This window comes from Carettochelys insculpta, chromosome 5, assembly GCF_033958435.1.
Source record: "Carettochelys insculpta isolate YL-2023 chromosome 5, ASM3395843v1, whole genome shotgun sequence".
Classification (NCBI taxonomy): Eukaryota; Metazoa; Chordata; order Testudines; family Carettochelyidae; genus Carettochelys; species Carettochelys insculpta.
In genome coordinates this window covers 87802469-87829393 of record NC_134141.1, presented here as the reverse complement: position 1 = coordinate 87829393, position 26925 = coordinate 87802469, and the positions used below count along the sequence as shown (strand labels likewise).

The window sequence follows — 26925 nt, the reverse complement described above, 5'->3', positions numbered from 1 at the left end:
CCCACTACGCTCCCCTCTTCCCCATTCTGCTCCCGAACAACAGAATCCACACACAGCTACAAAATAGGTTTGACCAGAATAGTAGTCTTTAGTTCTATGGAATCAAAATTACTGGTAGACTATTTTTGCCTTCCTCACACACAGGGTCTGCTATTCTGGCCATTAGCTATTGCATTTAGAACACCAAGTGATAGAGGTAGTGAGAATTTAGAGGTGAAGAGTTTAATTTCTGTATAAAATTTGCTGACTTCCATAAATTTGTTTTAATTGAGAAGTAAATGAGGAAGAGGAGAGCTCTCTTTGCATTTACATCACCCAGACATGCTTGTAAGGACACAGCCTTTCTGTAGCTACACAGGAAGACCTAAAACCTAAGGCCTTCATCTACAGCCAGATTTAAAGACTGGCATCCATTAGCTGTAAAGCAGGGAGTCTCATCCTTACATTCCATCTAACTTACATTAAAATAGTGTAATACACTCATCCCTCGACATACGAGCACATTTGGTTCCCTACTTTCTGCTCGTAGGTGGAAACTCATAAGAGGGATACTAAACTATTATTAAAATGCATGTAAAAGTCTGATTTGTTCCCAATGCTCCTAATTGGGGGAAGGAGAGGCAGCATGCAACTTGAAAGGTAAGTGAACCTTGGGGGAGGGAGGGTGTTGGAAAAGGTGCAGTACCTGCTGGGGGTGAGCTGGGCTGAGGTGGGTGTGTGGGAAGTTGCAGGCCAGGGGTGTTGGGAGCTGGGCCAGAGAGTGCTGCAGGTTTCCCCACGCCCTGGCCAGGGACCCCGTGGCTGGCTCATATAAGCAGGGGAAGTTCACTCTTTTAGTGAACAAAGGTTTATATATGTCCCTCATTTTAGTGAATACTCAAAAGTCTGTGGGCCCTCATACCACCCAGAGCAGCCTGCCCCCTCTCGGCAAACGCAGAGCCTCCTCTCAGCGGGACTGCCTTGTCCCAGGCTGGTGGCTCAGAGGCACACCATCACAGGGGACCACCAGGCACATGCCACTCTCTGGGCAGTGGCTAGATTCAGAGTGGGTCCTCTCCTCCCTGTGTGACCAATGGGTGGGAGAGGAGTGGGAGGGGAAGGCCCCGGGTGCCAGTTGTTTGAGAATTCAGGTAGCTGGAATACCACTTGGGAGAATTTACTTTACGTGCTATTACCGTTGGGCCTGATGCAAAACTCACCAGACATGGACATGGGTATCTGGATACAAACATCCATCTGATGAAGTGAGTCTGTGCTCACGAAAGCTCATGCTCAAAACTTTTCTGTTAGTCTATAAGGTGCCACAGGACCCTTCGTTGCTATCCATTCCTTTGTAACTTCAAGGTATTTCTTTGTAATATTGTAACACCTAGGAGCCCCAGTTAAGGACCAGCACCTCACTGTGGCAAGTGCTGCACAAAAAGACATTTCCTGCTCCAAAGACCCTACAATCTAAGCACAAGACAACACACAGACGGAGTCAGACAGGGGAATACAAGGAAGCAGTTAGATAATATTATAGTTTCAGCACACCAGTAGCTTAACTGGTTGGACAACTGCAATGTATTCTTTAGTTGCTTTGGAAGCAATAGTTTGCGCAGGAGGAGGCCATCCACATGACAAGTGTTGAATCTCAGGGAGCACACGATGCTTATGCTAAGGCACTTGCACTGGTTACCTGGAGGCTTCCAGACAGGATTTTAAAAAGGTGGTGATTTTTCCTAAAGCTTACTATACTTGACACCCGCGTACCTGAGCAACATCTCTTTTCTCATGACACAGTGCCAAAGCTGCAATCAGCAGAAGCACAAACTCAAAAATCAAGAATGGGACTTGCAGGATATTCTCCATAAGGGACAGAAAACTCTACTCCCTGGTCCAAAATACCTCACATTTATCAGCTTTCAGAGTATGTTGTGAGGTCCAATTTTTCCACTTAGCCTTTGAAAAGCAACTGGAATGGAGGTATGGCAGGGGTTGGTATTTGATTATGAGCAGCTGTTCAATACAAAGAATGTGCTGATTAAAATGTAAAAACCAAAAGCATAATTCAAATAATTGGCAGGGTTATTAGAGTCTGTACAGGTAATTATGTTAAATAAAAAATAAAATTAAAATACTGAGAAGTACCAAGGCAAGTTTCATGCACAAGTAGATTCTTTTTCTCCCAAGTAGCTCCACGTAGATGGCATATGATCCTTGCAAACCTTCAAAAGAAACTGCCCTCTCCTTCATAGTCCTCCTTTGCTGTGATGCTTACAAAAATTGACAACAGTGAGCGATTGGTGTGAAGAAATCAACACCTAATGTCCTGAATAGTATCTAATTTTTGGTGCCACATACCATAAAACCAGCCCTTGATTCTAACTCTTTACCTTTAGAAAACATATGAATCCAGGTATACAAGCCTCAGAAACTGTACCCTTTAGAAAAGCATAAAAATTATCTATGACTGCTATAGTCACCTTTTGTACTGTTCTTTTGAGGTACGAATGTTTTTCATTATGTGTATGTACACTGCCTAGTATATACCTTGGTCCATGACTGGAGCTAGGCCCTAGGCTCTTGACAGTACAAACAGCAGCAAAATCAACACAAAAATGTACTGCTGGACAAGGAGGCTGGAGAAACTCAAAGTAGAATATTTATTATTAAAAATATTATTGTAGTGAAGTGAACCACAAAAACTAACCTAATATACTGCATGTTTTATTGACCAACACTATTTTTTCCATAATTCTTAATATTGATCTCTAAAGAGTATACATGAGTTCATGCACGCACATATGCTCCCAAATGCAATTCACATACTCTATTTTGTCAAGTTGTTAACTCTGACCATAACTTACAGTCAGTTCTGCAATTTGCAGGCAATGCAAAAGCTGTCAGTTTAAAACCAAGCACCTTTTATAAATTAAAGAAGTGCCTCAAATTTCTTCTCTGAAAGCCAGTAAGCAAATCCGTGACAGCATAGTACGAGTATTTTTGTTTTAAGATAATAATTGCCTAACACAGCTGCTCCAACTAACCTGGCTATCTGTTTGACTAGCTACCATATAAAAACAAGGACCAAGGAAAACCTACTATTTGCTTAATTTGGGCATATTACTTAGGAAGATGAAGCCCTGAACAGGTTATGCAGGTTGCTCATAAAACTAGTCCTTGTTTGAAAACAGTTACATACTTTTGCTATTAGTAATAGAATTATCACAATTTAGATGTTTATTTGCATTGGGGTGCATCACTGGTTGGATAACCATTCCCAATGTATAGCTATAAATAGTTCACAGTTATCCTGGAAGGACAAAAGCTGGGTTCCACAGGGATGAGTTTTGGGACTGGTTTGGTTCAGTATCTTCATCAACGATTCAGGTAATGGCATGGGCTGTACATTTACCAAGGTTGCAGACGACAGCAAGCTGGGAGGGAATGCAAGAGCTTTGGAGGACAGGACTGGTTTAGAAAGGAATAAGTCAGCTATGTATATATAAAATGGGAATACCTACCCAGGAAGGAGTACTGGGGAAAAGGGATATAGAGGTTATAGTGGACCAAAGACTAAATATGAGTCAACAGTGTGACACTGTCGCAAAAAAAAAAAAAAAAAAATCACATAATTCTGAGATGCATTAAACAGAAGTGTTGTAAGCAAAACATGAGAAGGAATTCTGCTCTATTCTGTATTGGTTAGGGATCAACTGGAGCAATGAGTCCAGTTTTGAGAGCCACATTTCTCAAAAGTTGTGGACAAATTGGAGAGGGTCCAGAGAAGAGCAACAATAATAACTAAAAGTGTAGAAAACGTGAGCTAAGAGGAAAGATTTTAAGAATGGGTTTGTTTAATCTGGAAAAGAGAAGACTGAGAGGGGTATGATCATAACTGTCAAGCATTTAAAACATTGCAGGAAGGGAAAATACATTCTCTTTGACCTCTGATGATAGATAGAGCAAGAAGCAATGGGCTTAAATTGCAGCACAGGAGGTTTAGACAAGACAGTAGGAAAAACTTCCTATAAGCACGGTTAAATTGCCTAGAAAGGTTGTAGAATCATTGGAAATTTTTAACAGCAGGGTAGAAAAAACACCTGTGAGGTATAGTCTACATGGTGCTTGATACTGCTACGAGTGCAGAAGTTGATAACTTCTCAAGGTTCCTCCCAGTTCTATGATACTATATATGAATACTATGTATTTTGAGGACAAAATACAGATGGTGTGGATGGGTTCAAGATTTCAAGGTAAACAGAGTATCCACAATCTTCTATTCATCTATTCAGGAAACTGGAAAAAAATCCAATCAAAATGAGGTCACTAATCATTACATTTTCCAACAACCAACAGGGGGAACAAAGTCATTTGGAACCAAAAAAAATTTCTAGGTAACACTTTACCCTGAAGGATTTGACAAAGCATTCTAGTCTATTCAGATACTCATAAATGCAGAAGTACTTGCCAATTTAAGAATCAGATATAAAAAAGTGTCAAAACACCAGGAATTTGAGAGAAGGAAATAAGATCAATATTTGGGAATCTATCCCGTAACACAAAACACACTGACTATGTCTACACTACAGCAATCTGTTGGAAGTAGTTACTGTCGGAAGAGATCTTCTGGCAAGACTGCTGTTGGCAGATCACATCCACACACAAAAGTGGATTGAAAGAGCAATCTGCTCTGTCAACACAGAGTGGCCAGACTGCCCAGCCGCTCTCTCAACAAAACAGCCAACCAGAAGCTCAGCGAACAGGCTTGCCTGGTGAAGCGGAAGCCCTGTATGTCAGCAGCTCACCCCACCCTCAAAAGCCTCTACATGGCTTTTTTGGTGACAAAAACTGTTGACAAAGGCGTTATACCTCGTCACAGAAAAGCAGAACACTTGCGGTGGAAGTGCCAAGTTCTGTCAGCAGGCTGTCGACAAAACCCATTGTGTGTAGATGCTCCATGAGTTTTGTCCCCAAATGGTCAAGAATTTCCTATATGGTTCCGAGGCTCTACAACACCATATTCAAACTGAGGAAAGATAAAATGGCTATCCTCAGAAGAATGCAATTTGACCCAGTTTTAAAAGATTTATGAAAGTTTCCCAACTGAAATCTTGCAAGCTATCAATCGTCATTACTGTTCTATCAAAAATAACTTGTGATCAAAAAGTGACACTTGTGGTCCCTTCTAATCCTGTCATTCTATGAATCAGATGTAAACCAAATAGTACATGATCTACATACCAACACTCAGAAGATAAAATTTAGCGCCTATTACTATTAATAAAAAGCTAAACTTGTGCATGGAATTGTGGAAGTCCCATATGGCACAAAACATTCTTCCTCCCACTCAAACAGTCAAGTTCCGTATAATTAGCTATATGTGCAATCACTTTTGTAGAGTTCAGCTTTCCTGGTAACAGTAATTTAACTTATTCTATAGCACTTCATTCTTTTTTATACTAAAACTTGGAGAGTCTGAGGGGTTGTGATTTGTCTATTTGGTACTGGCGGTGGGGGAGAGGGACCATTATGAAGAAATAAACCCAGTAAGTGTGATCCATGCTGAACCATGAGATAAAAGCAATTTATTATACACCTCCTGTCACCTCAACTTCACCACTCCCACAAATCTATTTCTCCACTACTACTTAATTGTAGAAGAGTGTCTAACCACCATACATCCTTACCAACTTAAAAAAAGCCATAATATCTTATCTTCTCCCTAAAGTACAGAATTTTTTCTAAATTGCACTGGCCTGAACCGTCAAATGTCAATTAGTGCTTGATCAGTGTTAGGACTTAAGGTCCAATTATGTAATGGACCACAGCTAGAATGAAATACACCTCAACCTCTTTAATCCAGTAAACCCAGGAAACAGGATATGCAAGACTAAAGATTTTACAAGGCCAGGGAGGACACAGAGGGATAGGACACAGGTGCCCAATGCACCACTCAGGGGCACCTGAAGCTCTGTGCTCCCTACTGCTCCCAGATATCACCCTCCCTATCCTCCACCACTATGGGGGCAGTGGGGAAAAGCCTCAGGGGAAGCATGTTGCTGCACACAGCTGCAACTTTCCCCAGCTAGGAAGGAAGGGGAGCAATAGCACACAGAGCTGCTTCCTCCTCCACCTGGCATGATCTGAACTATAGATGTTCATAGGTTAGGGACACCTGAAGTACAGATTTCAGTATAATACATATCTTTCAAAGATGGAAAAGCCTGCCTTTCCACCATTACAGGGCACTTGCTTCTAGCAGCATTGAACAAAGCTAAGCCTCTAAAATTGTGGTATAGAAAAATTGTAGATCATTTTTGTGTGTTCTAAAAAGTAAGTTCCAAGGCGAGTGCAACTGGACTTACGTGACATTTAAAATCTGTTTCAATTTGTTTTTTAAGAAGCTCTCAGACATTACTAAAACATCCTTTACAATGTGTATCCTTTACAGAATACTTAATGGTGTAAATTGGCACAAAAGACCATTAGAACACATTTATGATGATTTGCATCAATGACCTTCAAGTCATCCTAAATGAGTGCTAACAAAACATTTCAGTTGAATCTCATACATCTATACCAGACCAAAAAATTGAGAGATCATCATCAAATTAGGGGTAAACATCAAAACAAAAAGCCGTCAAGTAGCACTTTAAAGACTAGCAAAGTAGTTTATTAGGTGAGCTTTCGTGGGACAGACCCACTTCTTCAGACCATATCCAGACCAGAACAGACTCAATATTTAAGACACAGAGAACCAAAAACAGTAAGCAAGGAGGACAAATCAGAAAAAGATAATCAAGGTGAGCAAATCAGAGAGTGGAGGGGTGGGGGGGGGAAGATCAAGAATTAGATTGAGTTAGGTATGCAGATGAGCCCCTATAGTGACTCAAAGTTCACATCACGATTTAAACCATGTGCTAATGTTCCGAATTTGAATATAAATGTCAGTTCGTCCACTTCCCTTTCTACAAAGGAGCGATAATTTCTTTTCGGTAACACACATACCTTGAGGTCATTGAAAGAATGCCCCATTCCATTAAAATGTTGACTAACTAGTTTGTGGATCTGGAGTGTTTTGATGTCTGTTTTGTGCCCGTTGACCCTTTGTCTAAGGGAGTTAGAAGTCTGTCCAATATACAAAGCATATGGGCATTGTTGGCACATGATGGCATATATGATGTCAGTAGAGGAGCATGAGAAAGTGCCCATGATTCTCTGAGTAACCTGGTTGGGTCCAGTGATGGTATTTCCAGAGAAGATATGTGGACAAAACTGGCAGCGGGCTTTGTTGCAGGGAAAGGTTCCAGGACTGGTTTTCCTGGGGTATAGACTGTGGCTGTTAGTAAGGATCCTCATGAGATTGGGAGGTTGTCTGTAGGAGAGAACAGGCGTGTCACCCAGGGCCTTCTGGAGTGTAGCATCCTGATTAAGAATAGGTTGTAGGTCTTTAACAATCTGTTGCAGTGGTCTGAGTTGGAGGCTGTAAGTGATGACCAGTGGTGTTCTGTTCTTGGCTTTTTTGGGCTGATCTTGGAGTAGCTGGTTTCTGGGTATGTGAATGGCCCTGTCGATTTGTTTTTTTTACTTTTCCTGATGGGTAATTCACGTTTATGAATATTTGGTAAAGTTCTTGTAGTTTTTGGTCTCTGTCAGTTGGATCAGAGCAAATGCGATTATACCCAAGAGCTTGACTGTAAACAATGGATCTAATCATGTGTGCAGGATGGAAACTAGAAGGGTGTAGATAAGTATAGCGATCAGTAGGTTTTCGGTACAGTGTGGTACTGATCAGGCCATCCTTGATTAGTACTGTAGTGTCCAGGAAATGTATTTCTTGCATGTTGTAATTGAGGCATAAGTTGATGGTGGGGTGTAGATTGTTAAAGTCTCTGTGGAATTCTTCTAGAGCCTCTGTACCATGGGTCCAAATCATAAAGATGTCATCAATGTATCTTAAGTAGAGGAGTGGTAATAGGGGACGACAGCTGAGGAACCGTTGTTCCAGGTCAGCCATAAATATATTAGCATACCATATATTTTACACACACACACACACACACACACACACACAATACCATCACTGGACCTAACCAGGTTACTCACAGAATCACGGGCACTTTCTCATGCTCCTCTACTGACATCATATATGCCATCATGTGCCAACAATGCCCAGATGCTTTGTATATTGGACAGACTTCTAACTCCCTTAGACAAAGGGTCAACGGGCACAAAACAGACATCAAAACACTCCAGATCCACAAACCAGTTAGTCAACATTTTAATGGAATGGGGCATTCTTTCAATGACCTCAAGGTATGTGTGTTACTGAAAAGAAATTATCGCTCCTTTGTAGAAAGGAAAGTGGACGAACTGACATTTATATTCAAATTCGGAACATTAGCACATGGTTTAAATCGTGATGTGAACTTTCTGAGTCACTATAGGGGCTCATCTGCATACCTAACTCAATCTAATTCTTGATCTCCCCCCCCCACCCCTCCACTCTCTGATTTGCTCACCTTGATTATCTTTTTCTGATTTGTCCTCCTTGCTTACTGTTTTTGGTTCTCTGTGTCTTAAATATTGAGTCTGTTCTGGTCTGGATATGGTCTGAAGAAGTGGGTCTGTCCCACGAAAGCTCACCTAATAAACTACTTTGCTAGTCTTTAAAGTGTTACTTGACAGCTTTTTGTTTTGATAGCATGTAGACTAGCACGGCTTACTCTCTGTTACTAGGGGTAAACATGTTTACCTAGATGCTGCAATTTAAAATAAAAACATTAAGACCCTACAAATTCAGAGTTAAGACCATCAACAATAGTTGTTAGCAGAAGATCCCTGGAATCATTATCGGAAACTAATTAAATTCTTACGTTGCATGGACAAGACTCTTTCCAGTACCATTTTGAAAAATATGGGACTCAGTAATGCTTTCTGAAATCCTGCCAAGAGGACACTTACTATCAGTTTTCAATATCCATTCAAGGAAAATTTACTGCTGAAACACAACATCAGCAAGAGTTCCCATTTGATAGCAGTGTTTGCCTGTGCCAAGAATTGCAAAGTAAAACTTAATTTCAGTAAATTTCACTGTGAAGACAATACAACAGATAAAAGGAACAGTACCAGACAAAAGAAAGAAGAACGAATAGAACATGGGTGGAAGCAAATGTTAACTATCTCTGTGCTAGGGTTTTGAATGCAAAAAAAGTTCCAACACAACCAACACTATTATACTGACAGATATGGATACAGCCACCCCATCATTTTTCAGACCATCCTAAAAGACATTTATGTAACACTGTTAAATATACTTGGTTTTGTGGAAAAAAAATTAGTCTGTTAAGAAGTTACTGGGCATGGGGCCATGACTAAAAGGCATTGCTTGATTTTAAAACAAAGAGCTCAAGCCATTTATATAGCATATATCCTGTGTTATATTTCCTTTAACACAGTCACCCACACCTAAGCTATCTATCCAGAGCTTCTTTTTAGCAGATGGTCATTTTAGTACAGGTACTAACATATTTCCCAAGACAAACACCCGAAAAATAATGTGGATGGGACAAAAGAAGTTGAGACTTAACCTTTCCTCTACCCACGCTATATTCTTTACTGAAGTTTTGTCATCTGAAAATCAAGGAAGAATCCCATAAAATGATCAGCTATGTGGAATCAAGCCTGTATTTCAAGATTTTCTTCCCTAAAAGTAGCTATTTTAAAATAGACTAGAATTGTACCAAGAATAATGTTACTAAATGAGAGAAGCACGTACAAACATGCCCTGGCAAAGATTACATAGTGGCCTATGGAGAGCTGCCAGATCCAACCATTTACAAGATCCTGTTTTTCAGTGGCTTCCCTACCTCTATTATAGGACTGACTTTAAAACTAAGCCATATAGGATATTTAATAAAAAAAGTGAGAAACATGATGGAAAAATAAGGGAAGGAAACTAGAGAGGGAGAGCAACAAGAAGTCTTGTGGCACCTTATAGACTAACAGGTATTTTGGAGCATAAACTTTCGTCGGCAAAGATCTGCTTCATCAGATGCATGAGTGGGTGGTGGTTTCAGAGGGGTATTAAAAGAGTGGGGTCCCAATAAAAGGGAGGGACAGACCTGACCAGTTGTATTCAGCAAGGTGGAAATGGCCCAGACTCAATAATACTTGTCAAAAGAGAAAAAAACAAGTTAGATCAGACAGGGGGATGTGAGCCTTTGTCAGAGTCTAATGGGAAGATATTAACACCCAAGGCAGAGAAGTTGTTTTTGTAAGCAGCAAGCCACTCCCAGTCTCTGTTTAATCCTTGGTTAATGGAGGCAAATTTGCAAATAAATTGCAGCTCAGAGACTTCTCTCTCCATTTGATTTTTTGAAATTTCTTTGTTTCAGGACTGTCACCCTTAAATCTGCCAGAGTGTCCAGGGAGATTGAAGCGTTCACCCACAGACTTCTGTACATTACTGTTCCTGATGTCTGATTTATGTCCATTTATTCTTTTATGGAGAGACTGTCCAGTTTGGCCAATAAAAATTGCAGTGGGGCATTGCTGGCACATAATATATTAGTAGATGTGCAGGTAAAGGAGCCCCTGATGATATGGCTGATGTTAGGTCCTGTGATGATGTCACTGGTGTAGATATGTGAGCAGAGTTGGCAGCGAGGACTGTTGCAGGGGCTGGTTCCAAGCCTAGAGTCACTGGTTTGTGATTTGTAGTGGCTGGTGAGGATTTGCTTAAGGCTGGCAGGCTGTCTGTAGGCGAGGACAGGCCTGCCTCCCAAAGTCTGTGAGAGTGAAAGATCATTGTTCAGGATGGGTTGCAGATCACTGATGATGCATTGGAGAGGCCTTATGTGGGGGCTGTATGTGATGGTCAGTGGTGTTTTGTTTTCCTTGCGAGGCCTGTCTTGTAGCAGATGGCTTCTGGGTACCCGTCTGGCTCTATCAATCCGTTTCCTCACTTCCTTAGGTGGTTATTGTAGTTTGACAAAAGCTTGGTAAAGGTCTTGTAGATGTTTGTCTCTGTCTGATGGATCAGAGCAAATATGGTTGTACCGTAGTGCCTGGCTGTAAACAATGGATCATGTAGTATGCCCTGGATGGAAGCTGGAGGCATGTAGATAAGCATAGCGGTCTGTGGGTTTTTGGTATAGGGTGGTATTTATGTGACCGTCGCTTATCTGCACAGTAGTGTCCAGGAAGTGACTTTCTTGTGTGGACTGGTCCAGGCTAAGGTTGATGATGGGGTGGAAGCTGTTGAAGTCACAGTGGAACTCTTCAACAGCCTCCCTCCCATGGGTCCAGATGATGAAGCGGGTCTTTGCCCACGAAAGCTTATGCTCCAAAATATCTGTTACTCTATAAGGTACCACAAGACTTCTTGTTGTTCTCAAAGCTACAGATTAACACGGCTACCTTTCTGATAGAAAGGGAGAGATTAAGGGCATGTCTACATAAAGAGATTAGGTCAAATTTGTCAAGCTGGATTTTTTAGCATCTGACTTTGTAAAGTCGAGTGGGCATATCCATACTAACACATGAAGTTGATGGGGTGCATCCCCATTAGGGTGGGCAGCTTCGACTTTGTCAGCAATGCACCATGAGTACCTATCCCACAGTTCCTGCTGACCCTTTCTTTGCATTGTAAATTAGTCTTCAAGTTTCTGACAGGACCAAAAAAAAAAAAAAATTAATGATCATTTTAATTCAGGGGACACAGTGAAGCACACAGTAAACGAGTTCATGGCAGGGGCTCTGGAGACGGGTGAGCAATGCAAACAGCCGAAGGAGACAATTTGCCAGATCATGGGATGTCAATATTGTCTACCAGCATTACAGACATTTCCACTGTTTAGTGGGCTCTTTGAAGATATTTAGGGGTAAATTACAGCTAATTAACAGCACAGAACACAGAGCCAGGACAGGTGATGGTAAACAAATTTTAAGGGACTATGGGAAATATGGCCACACCCATGTTAAATGGTCATCTGACTAAAATCATTGCAGATTACAGATGTTGCCTGACTAGAGAGGGTCAACCTGTATTAGTGTTACTTTTAAAGTATATAAAAATATTTAAAGCTCCCTTTTCCAATTTCATTGATTTACAGATAAACTAGTACCCATGATTATCTTTAGTAAATGCAGTGAACAAGAAACTAAAGAATTTCATTTTTGCTAAGGCCATCCCCATGGGAACTCTATATATAGATATTAAACATCTTATCTTTTTTACACCTGTGCAGTGTTGCCCAGTTTTTCCAAATCTTTGTTAGAAAACAAGGATATGTCAACCTATACAGGCAATAGCAGTGTAGCTGCACAACTGTAGCAAAGGCACTGCTGTGGTGACGGGACAGCTTTTCCTGTCAGTGTAGATTTCACACCGATCAGTGACAGTTGCACCAACATAAATATTTAGTGTAGACTTGGCCCAAGTATCCTACAATGTTAGTCAACAAGGTAGCATCAGTTAAAAGCAGCAAGCCAGAATTCCCATTAATCTATGGACATAAGTCTCCTGAAGCACAAAGATTTCTGACAATTTTAAAGGTCTAAACATGTATTCGTCTATTACAGGTGAAGTGTATGAAACTACAGTAACCCTCCCTCCTCCTTACACGGAGGTTGCATACCCAAGTAACCACGTGTAAGTCAAATTTTTCTCAAGTTGGGGGAGCTGGGAAACTGACCAGCACTGCTACCCTGGTCAGTTGCCCAGCTCCCAGGACTGGCAGGGAGCCATGAACCAGGTGGCAACCTGATTCCCAGCTCTCCTCCCTACGGAAGCTGAAAAATTGTCCAGTGTGGCTGTACTGGTCAGTTTCCTGGCTCCCAGGAATGGCAGGGAGCTGAGAGCTGTCTGGTTCCTGGCTCCCCGCCACTCCTGGGAGCCAGGAAACTGACCAGCACAATAGTGCTGAACAGTTTTCTGGTTTCAACAAACAGAGGGGAGCCTGGCTTCCAGCTCCCACACCACTCACAATTTCGACTTGCATTAATCCAAGTAAAGTGCAAGCTGAAATTGTGTAAATAGGGGTTTTAATGTACAGTAAAATTTTTTCATATCCAGTATTTTATTATCTGGAACTCTGAAATAACCAGCATTTTAACGGTAAGTAAATTTTAGTTACATTTTCCACAAGTACAGTATAGTGAAAGTAAATACCAATAAATACAGTATAAGTTTACAGTATACAATACTACTACTGTTAGTAACTAAATCACTCTCCATACATTTTTGTTTTTCTTCTTAATACCTAATTTTTTTTCCACTAGTGTCATGCATTGCTAGGTATACCTCTCTATTACCCAGAATATTTGAATATCCAGCTACCTCCTCATCCCAGAGTTGCCCGATATGAAAGAGTTTAAAAAGTGTACAGAATTAATACAGTAAAGAAATTAAACTACTGTTTTCTCTATCACACTGGTTAGTAGTAAGCAAAATTACCTTTTCTCAAAGGTTAGTTCTATTTTAAAATTAAGTTATTAGCGCATCATACACCAATATTTTTAAAATTTGTCTCGGCATACATGACAAAAGTAAAAGGGGGATCTGTATTTGTGTGCCATATAACAAAAGGATGTCGGAAGATAAGGCACAAAGGTGAATATACTTGTTAAAAAAACAACTTCTAGTTGAAAGGAAAAAATAATTTCAGTCAGAACTTCAGTTTACTTAAATCCCAAGAATTATTTATAATGTTTCCTTACAGTAATCTCTATCTCCCTCAGTCACATATTTCCATGCCTTCAAATTAATCTCTCAAAATTAAAATGTTTTTAACTGATAACATTTTATATCAAATACATACATCTTATATACGACATTAATACTTAAACAAAATACACTTAATATTTCAGAAGTGCAGATGTTCATTTTGAAAAAGTGTTGATATATTCATATTTTTAGTTTGCAAGATGGGAAAATTACTCTATTTGTGATTTCTATTAATCGGAAGACCTGATCACGTAGTATCTTCGATGCTAAGTTTCACAACTGTAGCGTGGATCAGGAGGAAAACTAGATCTTAAAGAGTTTTGAATAGTCCAGGAAAAAACTGAGAATCCTGTCACTAGACACAAATGCCGATAGCAAAACTAAGTTAGACTTTGTCTGCACTTCAAACTTCTACCACAAAAGCGCTTTAACGCAGTAATGTGGTTGCAGCACCAATGGTTCCAGTGCCCTAGGAATACTCCCTTGTGGAGGTGGCTGCTAACAGTTCCTGTGGCTTGTTTACACAGGCACTTGAAAGCAATGTAACTTACTACACTGGAGGGCAGGGTGTTTTTCACACTCTCTGAGCAAGACAGTTACAGCACAGTGAAGCGGCAGTGTAGACAAACCCTAAGTAAGTGAAAGAGAGAGATGAGTGAAGACAACTCTGGAAAGAAAACCCCTCTGGTTAGAAACAACAAGTCCTATGGCACCTTATAGACTAACAGGACGTCTTGTTGTTTCTGAAGACACAAACTAACTCAGCTACCTCTCTGATACTTGTCCCCCTGGTTAGGGCTCTCAGTTAGGTACTAATTAGGTACCTTACTAGAGATTAGATTACTGGTAAATATTGATTTCATCATATACATAAACCCTGTGTCTAAACGTGCCCCTTCCTTTCGAAAGGGGCATGTCAATGAGCCTGTTCGAAGAATGCTAATAAGGCGCTGCAATGAATATGCAGCCCCTCATTAGCATAATGGCAGCCACGGCAATTCAAAAGTGCGGCTTTTCAAATCGCACGCCACCCGTGGAGACGGGACCTTGCCAAAGGACACCATCACAACCCCCCCCCGCCCCATTTTTGAAAGCCCTTCTTCCGATCACCAGATAGGAAGAAAGGCTTTCAAAAACTGGGGGGATCCTTTCAGAAGGTCCCGTCTCCACGGGCGGTGCGTGAGTCAAAAAGCTGCACCTGCCATTATGCTAATGAGGCACTGCATATTCATTGCAGCGCCTCATTAGCATCTTTTGAACAGGCTCATTAACATGCCTCTTTCGAAAGGAAGGGGCACATGTAAACCCAGCCAAAATATTTCAATGAAAAATCAAAATTTACAGATGAGAAAACGCTTCTTGACAAATTTTAAGAACACTTCCTGTGTATATTTTGAATATGCGAGGTTGACTATTTGTCTTCTACCAATTACAGAATTTTATTTTTTTTTCAATCTGTCATTAAATACTGTTATGATCCCCTTTCTCACATCTGTGAAAAATGAAATGGATAAAAATAAAAAATCCGTAAAAATAATTACGGATACCATCCATCAAAATTTACATAAAATAAATATCAGATTCTGCCAAACCAAATTCTGATGGGGACAAGTACGGCTCATACCATGTAGAATACTCCACCAAAAACTGGAAGCTGTTAACTAAGTTGCACTAGTAGCTTATAGTGGTTTCAGCCTCATTGGTTCAAATATTCAGGGTTGAACCAAGACTGCAGAATGACAATATTGTTTTCCAATAAAACTGATGCCAACAAGTATTTGAAGTCTACTGTCCAAGTGCTCAATGTGGGCTTAATTCTGCTCCCTTTCAAGCCAACAGAAAAAAAATAATCCCACACTTTCCACCAAAAGGACCATAGAAAGGTATAAAAAAGGTTAAGAATCATGGATAAAGAAGTTAAGATTTCAATTCTCTGAATCTGAAATCAAAGTATAGAGCAAAAGTGCATTTTGTTCCTTTTAAAAGAAGTTTTGCAAATCTTTTGAATTTAACAATTACAATAACTAGACAGGATTTACTTTACTGTCTGCAGTATTCAAGCACAATAATAGTTCTATACAGAAATTATTCGATAACCCAGAATGGATATTAAAAGGGATTGCTCTTCTTTAAAACAGCTGGGCACTGAAGTCTAAGAGACAATTGGAGTGCAAAGCTACATAAATCCAAACCATTAATAGTCAAATAATTATGGTTTAGTACAGGGGTCAACAACCACAAGCATGCCTGTCAAAACTGACATACAAGCAGATTTTCACCAGCACAAGAGACGGGAGCTCAGCCCCACAACCTCCTCCCCCATGCAGCCGGAAGCTTGCTAAAAGCCATGCTGCCTGTGGATTAACAAACCAGCTAAAGCTGCCAACCACCCCCTACATGTTAATTCTCTGCATCTTTTATTTATTAATGAAGCTGTGGTAAGCAGGAATATTAGGGTCTCTCTACACAGCAGTCTCATTCCAAAATAGGCTATTCTGGAAGAGCTATTTCAAAACAACACTACTACACACAAAAATGCATTTCAAAATAGCACTGAGTTATTTTGAAATACATCATCTACACACACAGTGCCTATTTCAAAATAGAGCCCACTCTTAAAAGTGCCTAATTCGATACAGCTATGCGAAAATAAATGCTATTCCTTGTAAAATGAGGTTTACCTATTCCAAAATAAGTCAATCCCTATTACAAATTTATTTCGAAACAGCGTTTGCATCATGTACATTTCAAATAAGTATACTGTGTAGCCCTACCCTTAGAGACTTTAAAAAGTATCACTGGCACTCAGACTGTGATTTCACACTCTTGTCCATAGGCCATGTACGACCAAAGCATTTTCCCAATCCAGCCCAGGAGTCCTTGTGGCCCACTCTCACCCCATCCTCTGACCTCACTGCACCCCTTCCCCCAATCCTCTCCACTCCTGCTGCTACAGTGAGTGCAGGCAGTGAGGGGACCCCTGCTGCTGTCTCACACCAGCCCCCTCTCTTCCAGTTATCACTGAGGTCGCATCCCTTGGGGGAAAGAGGGCACAGCAGTGGCAGGAAGAGGTGGGACTTGGAGACAGGTATGGACACAGACATGCCCCCATCCTGTTGGGCCACTGGGACTCCCAGGGCAGATTGCAAAATTGCCCCTGCCATGGCCCGCAGGCCGAGAGTTTCAGACCCCTGCTTTGTAGCAACACTTTTAACTGTTATCAACTGCAAGATGTGACCTCTGTCACTATTCAAGATGTGAAACAGTTCACTCCCAATTTTATTATTTGACTTTGTTACTCTCTTCTATGGTCTTGTAAAAGGCCATACATACTAAAGAAATTTGCTGACTCTACAAAGAAAACAGTAGGCCTGACTACATCCAAGTACAAGATATATGGAAATAGAAAAAAAAATCTCATTTGTTTTCAGTGATAGCAACCTAAGGCTGTGTTTACACTTGCACTTGCTTGACAAAACTCTTGTCATTCACAGGTGCTTGAATACACACATCATAGATGACAAAATGTTGTCACCTCAAGAAAACAAAACCTGCTCACTGGGGGTAGAAGTATTTTGTCAGCAAAAGTACCAATAAACACCATTCATACATGTTTAATGGTAACAGAGGTAGCCATATTAGTCTGTACTCCAAGAAAACAGCAGAAATGCAGCAGGTTAAGAACTAACAAAATGATTTATCACACACGCTGACTTTCAGCAACAGGGCTATGTCAACACAGTCTTGTCTCTAAAAACTGTATATCCTTAATTATTTGTATGAAGATTAGCTAATATTTCAGACAGAAGATTTGTTTTAAAAAAAGTCTGCCACTTTGAATCAAAAGAAAAATTTAATCATGAATTAAAAAGTAAGATTTCTAAGATCACCTAGTTACGTAGCACAGTGCTCTGCATGTCTACTAAATTGGCAAAGAGATTACAATAAAATGTATTAGCTCCAACAAGTACGAAGGTAGCCACGGCAGATAAAAGATTTATATCATTAACTCCTGAACTTAAGCTTTCATTAAAACTGTCTACAGATCATAAGGTCATAAAAATAACCCCAAATACAAACTGAATATAAATAAATGAAGCAGAATGATTTTCCTCCATCTACAGGTAGCCTACTGCAATTCCCCTTCAGCTGCGGTTAATAACTTTACCAGGCAGCAGCAGCAGCATGAAACTAACATGTTCTCACTTTTACAACTATAATTCAGAGCCTTGCTGGCAGCAGTGGAACTATCAAGTGTCAGTTTCAAGCTGCTGCAGTTAAAAGGTTGGAGCAGCAGCAGAGAAAGGCAAAGAAACTAATATAATGACTGAAGAGAAGATGCAGTAGGCATGTAGTACAGACATCTCAGATCCTACACTTCACAAATAACTAAGCAGAAGGGAGGAAAGCAGGGCTTAGTCAACTCTAGAAGTTTGCTGGCATAGCTACAGAGCAAACCCACCAAGCGCATATGCAGCTTATGCCAGCAAAACATCCTTACTTCTTTAATAAAGTGCATTTTTGGTTAAAAGAAAAATTATTAAAATAATTTTAGACTTGGCAGAATTTGATTTTTAATAATTTCCATGATGGATATCGCTGTTCATTTTTAAGTATTTTTTCTGATTTTTATTTAACTGTTCAGAATTGTGGGAGGCTGGGGGAGGGGAATCAGACAACTATTTACTGATAGATTCAAAAACTGAAAAATTTATAAATGTAAAACAAACATTCACAAAGTGTTCAAAGAAAACATCTTTAAACTCTAAATAGTTCCTAAGCAACATATTCCTTATTTTGCCTCACTGTACATTGCAATCATCCAGCAATTTTTTTTTTTAGTTTATGTGAAATTGATGTTTACTGACATTAACCGATAAAAATCAAATCCTTACAAGCTGAATTATTTCCTTCCTGTACAACTGTTTTTATCTTTCTTATTTTGGATCTTCTTTGGACATTAGAGTCACTTTAAGTGGAAAGAAATACCCACTAAAACTTTACAGTGCAGGCAAAGAAAGACACCTATTATTAACAGCACAAACTATTAATTGTAAAGATCAACTGGATCACGTAGCACCTATGAAAAGCAACAGATGGCAAGGAGTAGAACATTACAAGCAATACAAAGGAGTTTGGGGGCTGTGCTTTTTTTTTTTTTGGGAGGGCTCTATTTGCATCCCCCCCATCCACGCTCCCTTCAAACTAACAGAGCCTATACCTCTTCACATTACAAGTTTTTTGGAAGTTACATTATAGCATCTTAAAGTGCACAATCAAATTTATCTTATAACAATTATATGAGAAAACATAAGCCTTATGAACAGGTTTTATGAAGCATTGGGTTAAAATTTTGTGTACACGAACAAAAACCATTTACCTGATTTCATAACAAACGTAGCCAACAATGAGAACCCTCAGCATTGTGCCTTAAAGCTGCTAAGATATATAGCCGTACAACACTGCACAAATCTAATGTTCTTATCTAGCGACAAGCAGATTTCAAGTACAGACTGTACAAGGCAAGTTGAAAGAGAATATATGAAATGTGACCCTGAAGGTTTACATTTCAGGGGAAGAGCCAAGCCCACTTCTAAGGTACAGAAAATTTCTATTTCTATAACAAATTCTGGATTCACCATTGCTCCTCTCTTTTCTTAATACTGCAAAGCCAAATGATATGAACTATTTGTTTGAAATTAAGCTATTACTACTGCTTCAACAGGTAAGGAACAGGAAACCTGAGAGCTGAAAGTGAAAGAGCAGATCAACCAGTTGGTCTCCTTCCTTAAACATGAAGCACTTTTTAATTAAAGATGGATTGATTTACACAAAAGGCACTGACATAGATACATCTCTACAGACATTAGGTACACAATTAGTTCAGTTACTATGGGGAAGAAAGATAATACTGTGGTCAAATACACACATACCGCCATGCCATTTTGTTTCCACCAAATTATAAACTATCAGAAAGGTAGCTGTGTTAGTCTGTATCTTTGAGAACAACAAGAGGTCCTGTGCCACCTTACAGACTAACAGATATTCTGGAACATAAGCTTTCATGGGCAAAGACCCGCTTCATCAGATGCATCAAAATATCTGTTAGTCTATAAAGGTGCCACAGGACTTCTTGTTGTTCACCAAATTATATATATTCATTATGAATGCAAAACATTGATAGTATCCAAATCTGACTGAGATAGTTTATTCAGACACCTGATTATTGTTTCCCCCTATGAATCTGTAAAAGAAACAGCGTAAGTGGAAATTCACCAGAACTCAGACAACTGTAGGGCAGTAGTCCTGAATCAGTATCTCTAGCACCAAACAAGGTTCAAAATACTGGCTTTCAGAGGCACTTTTTATGTGGCTGTGTGTAGTATAAAAGAGTGCTAAGCAAATGGCCAAGAGTCTCTAGACTGTTTCTTCTTCCTCTCTTCTAGACAACAAAGAGAAATAAAAATAGGAGTATTGGGCCATATTCAACAGTGATATATCACAAAGTTAACACTAAGGAAGAACTAGACCCCTTGGTAAGAATTTTACAAAACCACAATGATTAATTCTGACATGGTGCTGTCAATGCACACTCCTCAAAAATGAGCGTGTTGTGGATCTCCAGGATTCCATACATTGGGTTAAGGCTAGATCTACTCAATCTCAATTTATGGACCCAAGACCCTAAACTCTATACTCAGAACAGAGAATAAGCTATTTCTAGTTACTGCCACATAAATAAATTGAGATCTCCACAAATGTGAGCATTAATGGTACAAAAACCCAGCGACAGTAACCAGCTCTTGTAGGCTCTGTCCTATTTTGGCCGTCACCAATCAAGTTCTACAACTGCTCCCACGGCACCAAAAAAATTCAGACCTCATTGCATCCCAGTGCATGAGCTTAACTAAAACTTAGATCTGTCACCTGGCATTCAGCAGTATTTTAGCCAATACTGTATAACCTGAATAAAAAAAATAGCGTAAATACATTTAAAAATCTGAATCCTGATGCATCTCAATCCAATAGCGCTGGAGAAAAAGTCTTCTTGTATCAGGATTCTGCTACTTTTTAACGCCAGCTTTTCAAATTCTACCAACAAAACAGCAGGTCTCAAAGAACTTAAATAGGTAGACTTTTTACAAACAGGAACAACAGTAACACAGATACACCATTCTTGAGCCAGGTATTTTTTAAAATCCCAAATATCAAAATTTTATGAGCTAAAGAAAAATGCAACTCTAATTCTACTACAAAAATTCATACACTGTGCACTGCAAAGACACATCTGCACCCAAGGTCTGTTGGCCCTAGAATTTTTTTATCTCACTCTTTCAAGCCTTCAAAATTGAACTGTCAAATTAAGCAACACATAGGAGAACACATAAGACACGGGTTGGAAGACATCTTGGAAAGTCCTCCAGTCCAATCGCCAGCTCCAATCAGGACCAGTCCCAATTAAGTCATTCCAGCCAGTGCTTTGACAAGACTGGCCTTAATAACCTCTCAGGATGGAGATTCTACCACCTTCCTAGATGACCCATTCCAGTGCTGCATCACCCTCCTAGCAAAATAGTTTTTCAGCAATAGTTTAATAACATGTTTCTAATCTTACTCAAACAGAAAAATTCAGATTCCAACATTTCCCCGTACTAAGAACAATGCAAAAAAAAGCACATATGGCACACAGAGCTCACCAGTCCCAAGAATTTTCTTTTTTATCCAGACCTCTAAATTCTACTGTTTAGAAACACAGACTCCAACACGCTAGCCACATGTAACTATTTGGCTGATTGAGTCTAGCTAGTTGGCTTGAACAATAAATATATATTCATATTAACGTGGCTAATTCCTTATAACCTTCTACCCGCACTGACTGGACACCAGACGTTTAGAATATTTGTTCCTAGGACAACACAGAATCTGGCCGGTTTTCTATGTAGTTTGTACAAGTACACAGGGTTCAGGAGGTAGCAAAGTTACACAGGGTGAGAAGAAGTGGCCGCTAGGCAGTGGAGTTCTAGCTAGGGTGGGGCCTCACCTCCTGGATGCGTTTGCGGGCCCGCTGCAACACCTCTTCGTAGCCCTTCTGCCGCAGCTCGCTCAGGCTCTCGTAGTACTCTTCGGGGTCATCGGTCTCGGTGAAGAGCACCTGTGAGAGGATCTTCCATCCGCAGGTGTCCAGGCTGTGGCCCAGATAAACCTGCAGCTGGTAGCACAGTGCGTCCATCTCTTGCTCGGACAGCTGCGGGGCCCCAAACAACACCGTCCACATGCCCGAAGGCTCCTCGGGAAAGACGGGCAGGCAGGGCTCCAGCTCCGAGTTCACCGAGCACAGCTGCTGATGCACGGCCCGCAAGTCCTGGAAGGAGAACAGGCCCGCCCAACTGCACTCTTCTCCGGGGGAGTCCGCGTCCGGCTCGGCGCCCGGCTGGACGGCTGCCGGCAGCAAGACCAGCGGGGCCGCAGGCTCATCCTTCACCAGCTCCAGCACCTCGATCTCCTCGGCCGCACCTGCCGGGCTCGTCGCCGCCGGGCTGTGCGTTGGCCTCCGCGCCGGACTGGCCTTAGTCCGCAGCGGGCTCTTCAGCAGCGCCTCCGCCCCGGCCGCGACGCTCTTCTCGGTGGTCCGGAGCAGCGAGTCCGCGCGGGCATGCGAGGAGCTCTTGGTCGGGCTGGCGTCCGCCCCGCAGGCCGGGGTCCGGCGGGCCGCGGGGGCGCCGGCCTGCGCCGCGGCCCTGTGCTCGGCCCCCCCGGGGCTGCCCCGGCGCAGCTCCCGCGAGCCGCTGCGCTGCCGCTGCGCCGTCCGGTTGTGGCAGGTGATGGCGAACTTGCCCTCGATCTCGTTCCAGGCCACGATGAAGGCGAACTTGTGCTTCTCTCGCTCGAGGAAGGCGTGGGGCCTCACGGCCACCCAGTCCGCCTCCAGCGTCTCCTCCAGCGCGAAGGCGGACATGGTGCCCTGCTACGCGCCCGCGCTCGGCATCCGCCGCCGGCTCACCGCCCGCCTGCAGCCATCTTGCGGGAGAAGGATGCGCCGGCGCCCGGCCGGCCGGGAACGGCCGATCCTCGCCCACCGCGCGCGACGCCGGCCCCGCCTCCCGCCGCGGTAGCGTCCTGCAACGGGCGGGCGCCACCGCCGCCGCCGCGGACAATACGGCTCCCCCGTACAGGTACTTCGCACGGTCACGTGGGCAGGAGCGGGCTCTGTTTACAAGCGCCGCAGCCGCTGCGGCATCTCCCGCCGCCCCGCCTCGAGCCCTAGTCCCGCCCCTTCTCCGCCCCCCTCGTGCGCGCGGCGGCGGCAGCCGGCCGGCGCTCCGGTTCCCCGCCTCTCCCTTCCACGGATATGCAGCTTCCGCCAGCTCCGAGGCGCAGTTGACGTCGGGCTCGACAGAGGGGCGCGAGGACTGGGGCGTTCGGAGTCACGGGGGCCCAACGGCCGAGCGGGGCGGCCGGGGAGTTGGGGTTGGCCTGGCTGGGGAGCAGGCGCAGTCGGACGGCAACAACAGCAGCGCTCGGGGAGGGAGAAGCCTGGGCCGCCTGAGGCCTGAGTGACGCGGTGCCACCCACGCCCCCAGTCAGGGGCCAGTCTCCGGCCTTTGGCCTTCCCCGTTGCCAACGGCGCTCCGAAGTCAATCGTGCTGCCCGCCTGCGCCGCTGTGCCTCTGGCGGATGGACTGTCCAAGGAGCCGCTGCCTCTGGAGTGAGGTCAAGTCCTCCACCTGGGCCGGGTTCCGGGGCAGCTCGGCTTTCGCGCTGTGAACGAACACCCGGGGCGCTCTGGCTCCCAGGATTTAGTCTCTCTTCCGTTTGTTGGCACGTCATCGCGTGTTCCTTGTCACAAATCTGTAATCCCCACAGGCACTGTTTTCTCATTCCTCACTGTAGGAGTCAAGGGACAAGCAGCTCATCCAGGGGTGGGGGCGGCAATAATTTGTGCCGAGGGAGGGGGGGCACTCCACAAATTTAGATGATTTAAAGGCTGAGCATTTCTTACATCATCATCTTTCATTACCTCGTCAGTTATTGCAGGGCTGGGCACGATTCAGCCTGGGGGTGGAATCAGCCTGCTGGCTGCATCTGACCCACATATTATTCATATCCTGTTGCCAGGGTAGCAGTGGGGACCAGGAGCTCTTTAGCACAGACTTAAAAGGCTTAAAGTAGTGCCTTCCAGTCCCAGCTACCATGCTGCTTGGGGTTCCTGTGGCTGTTTAAAAAGCCTACACTTTGTGGTGCCCTTTGCTACCCCAACAGTGGAATATAAATAGTATGCAGGCCAGATGTAGCCCACAGGCCAGATCCAAGTGTTAAATGAGTCCTGAACTAATCACTAACACATCCTGTCAAGTTATGGCAGGTTTTATAGATGATATCTAGATATAAACTGAGAGTACCAAGGCACAACAATTACATGCTTAGGTTTTCCAGCTCTGCTTAAAGTTGAGCAGCTTTCTTCTGCATTAATTAAAACTTCACATGGTCTTCTGGGGTAATTCAAAATTCAGTACATACTGTATCTAGCTTCTGCAGTACAAGGACCTCATCAAAAGGGATAACTGTAATTCTACTTCTTTTTTATATCATTTCACTGGTTTCCTATTTTTGAGGCTCAGTTCCTTCGTATGACACTGGAAGAATTCTCTATTTTAAAAAAATATGTAGCATTAAAAATTAACCTTAATTCTGAGATCAACTGCATGGATGCTGCTATGCCCTTTAGAACTTCCCATTTCACATCTTGGATGAGAAACAGAATTATCCTTAAGTTTAAATGGATCATCATTAATAGAGACCCACAGATATTTATATGTTAAGGCAACAACATAAGAATAAAACCAGTAACTGAAAAATGTTGAACTCCATGCCCCATCAGATCGGTGGAGAGGTGGTACATGAGTAAGAATCCTTCCTCAAATGAGATTGTCAAAAAGTAAATAAGTAATTAAAATTATCCCTTCTCTACAACATGAGTTCTTAGAGTCTCTTTAAAAGTCCTGTTTTTGAAAATAACAACGTTCGAGGAGGAGAGCCTTTGCAAATCAAAACATTCTTCAAACATGGAACAAAGACACTACAAAGCCATATCGTGTACCTTGGAAAACTATGGGGATTTTCTGAATGCTGAAACTTAGAGCTGGTGGGGCAAGTGAGGAAAATGTTGACTCCATGGCAAACAGCCCAATACAGGACCAGAAGGACATGCATTCCTTTGCATTCATAAAAATTCAAGCATTGGGCCAGACACATACAAAGTGGTATGGAAAACTTAACAATAGCAGACATAGGAGCAAGAAGAGAAGAATATCATCATTGGAAACACTTGTTCAAAAAAGAGATGCTTCAGTAAAAGGTCACTTCTGTCTATCATGGAGGTGAAATGCCAGTGCAATTTACTAAATACAAATCAAATATAGCTCTTGTATCCAGACAGGAAAGCTATAGACTGTTTCTGTTAGGTATTCACAAAGAAACTCTACAGGTGAGTGTAAATATATCAGTGTGATTTTGTCTTTAATAATGCACAAATGAAAAAAAAAAAAGTAATTCTGTAAAATATATACTAGTGAATACAGCCAATCTTTCTACTAGTATTAGAGTTGTTAAGACAATGGAACTGTGGAATCAGTACCTCAGGTCTTTGTGATTCCTGATGGACATAGTGCTGAGAACTTGCTCAGGGAATGTATTATCCTAATAGTTAAAAACACAAGATTGACCCAAAGGGCTACACTGTGAGTCTGCTACACAATCCAACCATTATCTTCTGCTGTAGCTAAGATGAGAGTCTAGTCAAGTCTCTGCATTTGTTAAACACACCAGTGCAGTAGCTGGCAACATGACATCTTGGAAGAGAAATGGGCCAGAACTAACTAACTGGAAAACAGGCTTTGAAATTCATGACAAAATTCAAGATTTTGGAAAATGTCCCTAGTCAGAACAAAAGTTCCAAATTTGGTATTTTACGTGGATGTGGAAATCTGTAGTATTTTGTTTTGTAAACACCAATATTTTTCTGCTGTGGAACCATTTCTGTGTTTCCACCTCCGTAGGAGAGTTGGAACGCTGCAAATAAGCTGTTCGTGGCTTTCCAGGTCTGGGAGAGATGGAGCGCAACTCAGGAAATTCACATGCCCTGAAAGTGTTGAGAGGGAGGGAGAGGAGCAGGTAAGTGCAGGATTCTAGTGCCACTGTGTATTAGAGGAACTTGGGGGAAGAGAGCAGCCAGGAGTGGTCTTTGGGGCATAGGTGGAGCCAAGTGAGCTGTGAGCTGCTGTGGTCCACCCTCTATTTGGGGTCGTCCATCCTTGTTCTGTGTCCTCCCTGAAATGAGTAATGTGAAGCACTGTATAGTGATCTCGCCCATCCCTGGATAAATCATCTGTCTGCTAATGTCATGAACAGCAAAAACATTCTTTAAAATGTTTGCTTAAACATTCCTATCACCTGATATGTCACTCCTACAGAAAGAAAAGTGCTTAAGGATAAACCATAATTACATTCTCTTGAATGGAATCCAAATGTTCTAATTCTAAGTCTTTTTGAGGAACACAAGTCCCATCAGTGACTAGAAAAGCTAGTCTATGGGGAGAATTTAAATAATTTTCAAACAATTCCATGTTGTTGTAACATGGTTTATGTCTAGATGGTTACATACTATATTTACCATTTGTGCTAGTGTAGCTAGAGGACTAGTCAATCAAATAGTTTGAAGAATTGTAGCAGTGAGGATACTGTTTTTAAAACTGCCTCTGTTCTGAAGAATATTTACTAAGTTCTGTCTGATCTGTGTTTTACAACAATTTTGAATAGGTTTGTTTTGCTAATCTGGTTCAATTGCAATGCAAGTAAAGTAAAATGCAAATTTAAATCTACGGTTTGTAAATGTCTTTTGTAGAATTAGTTGTTTTTGTAAAGAAAGGTTTGTCTACCCATTTTGAGGAGTAAAGGGACTTTGAAGTAGCCCAGGCATTTCAAAGTCCTGGTGGGTTAGCCACAGCTACACACAAGCTGGCCCTTTGAAGCTTGCCGCTTCGAAGTTGCCACAGGGGAGAATTAGCTTAATGAAGTGCTGCATATGCACTGCAGCACTTCATTAGTAATCTCCGGACAACCTGCTTACCATGCTCCCTTCAAAGTTGGGAGCTAGTGTAGGCCCAGCCAAAGTGAAAGAGGGCCGTTGATTGGATGAAGTGATAGTTTGATGT

At 42.0% G+C, this 26925-nt stretch overlaps 1 protein-coding gene across 2 annotated transcripts in view; it reads right to left on the bottom strand.

Annotated features, from left to right (window-relative positions):
* The window catches only part of JMY (junction mediating and regulatory protein, p53 cofactor), a 92755-nt gene extending 69128 nt beyond the window's left edge, over window positions 1–23627 (bottom strand). For both annotated transcript variants that reach the window (XM_074995461.1, XM_074995462.1), the window contains exon 1: window positions 21756–23627. In XM_074995461.1, coding sequence (XP_074851562.1) covers window positions 21756–22670 — 915 coding nt within the window. In that variant the 5' untranslated portion in view covers window positions 22671–23627. The remainder of the gene's footprint in view (window positions 1–21755) is intronic.
* Window positions 23628–26925: the final 3298 nt, after the last annotated feature.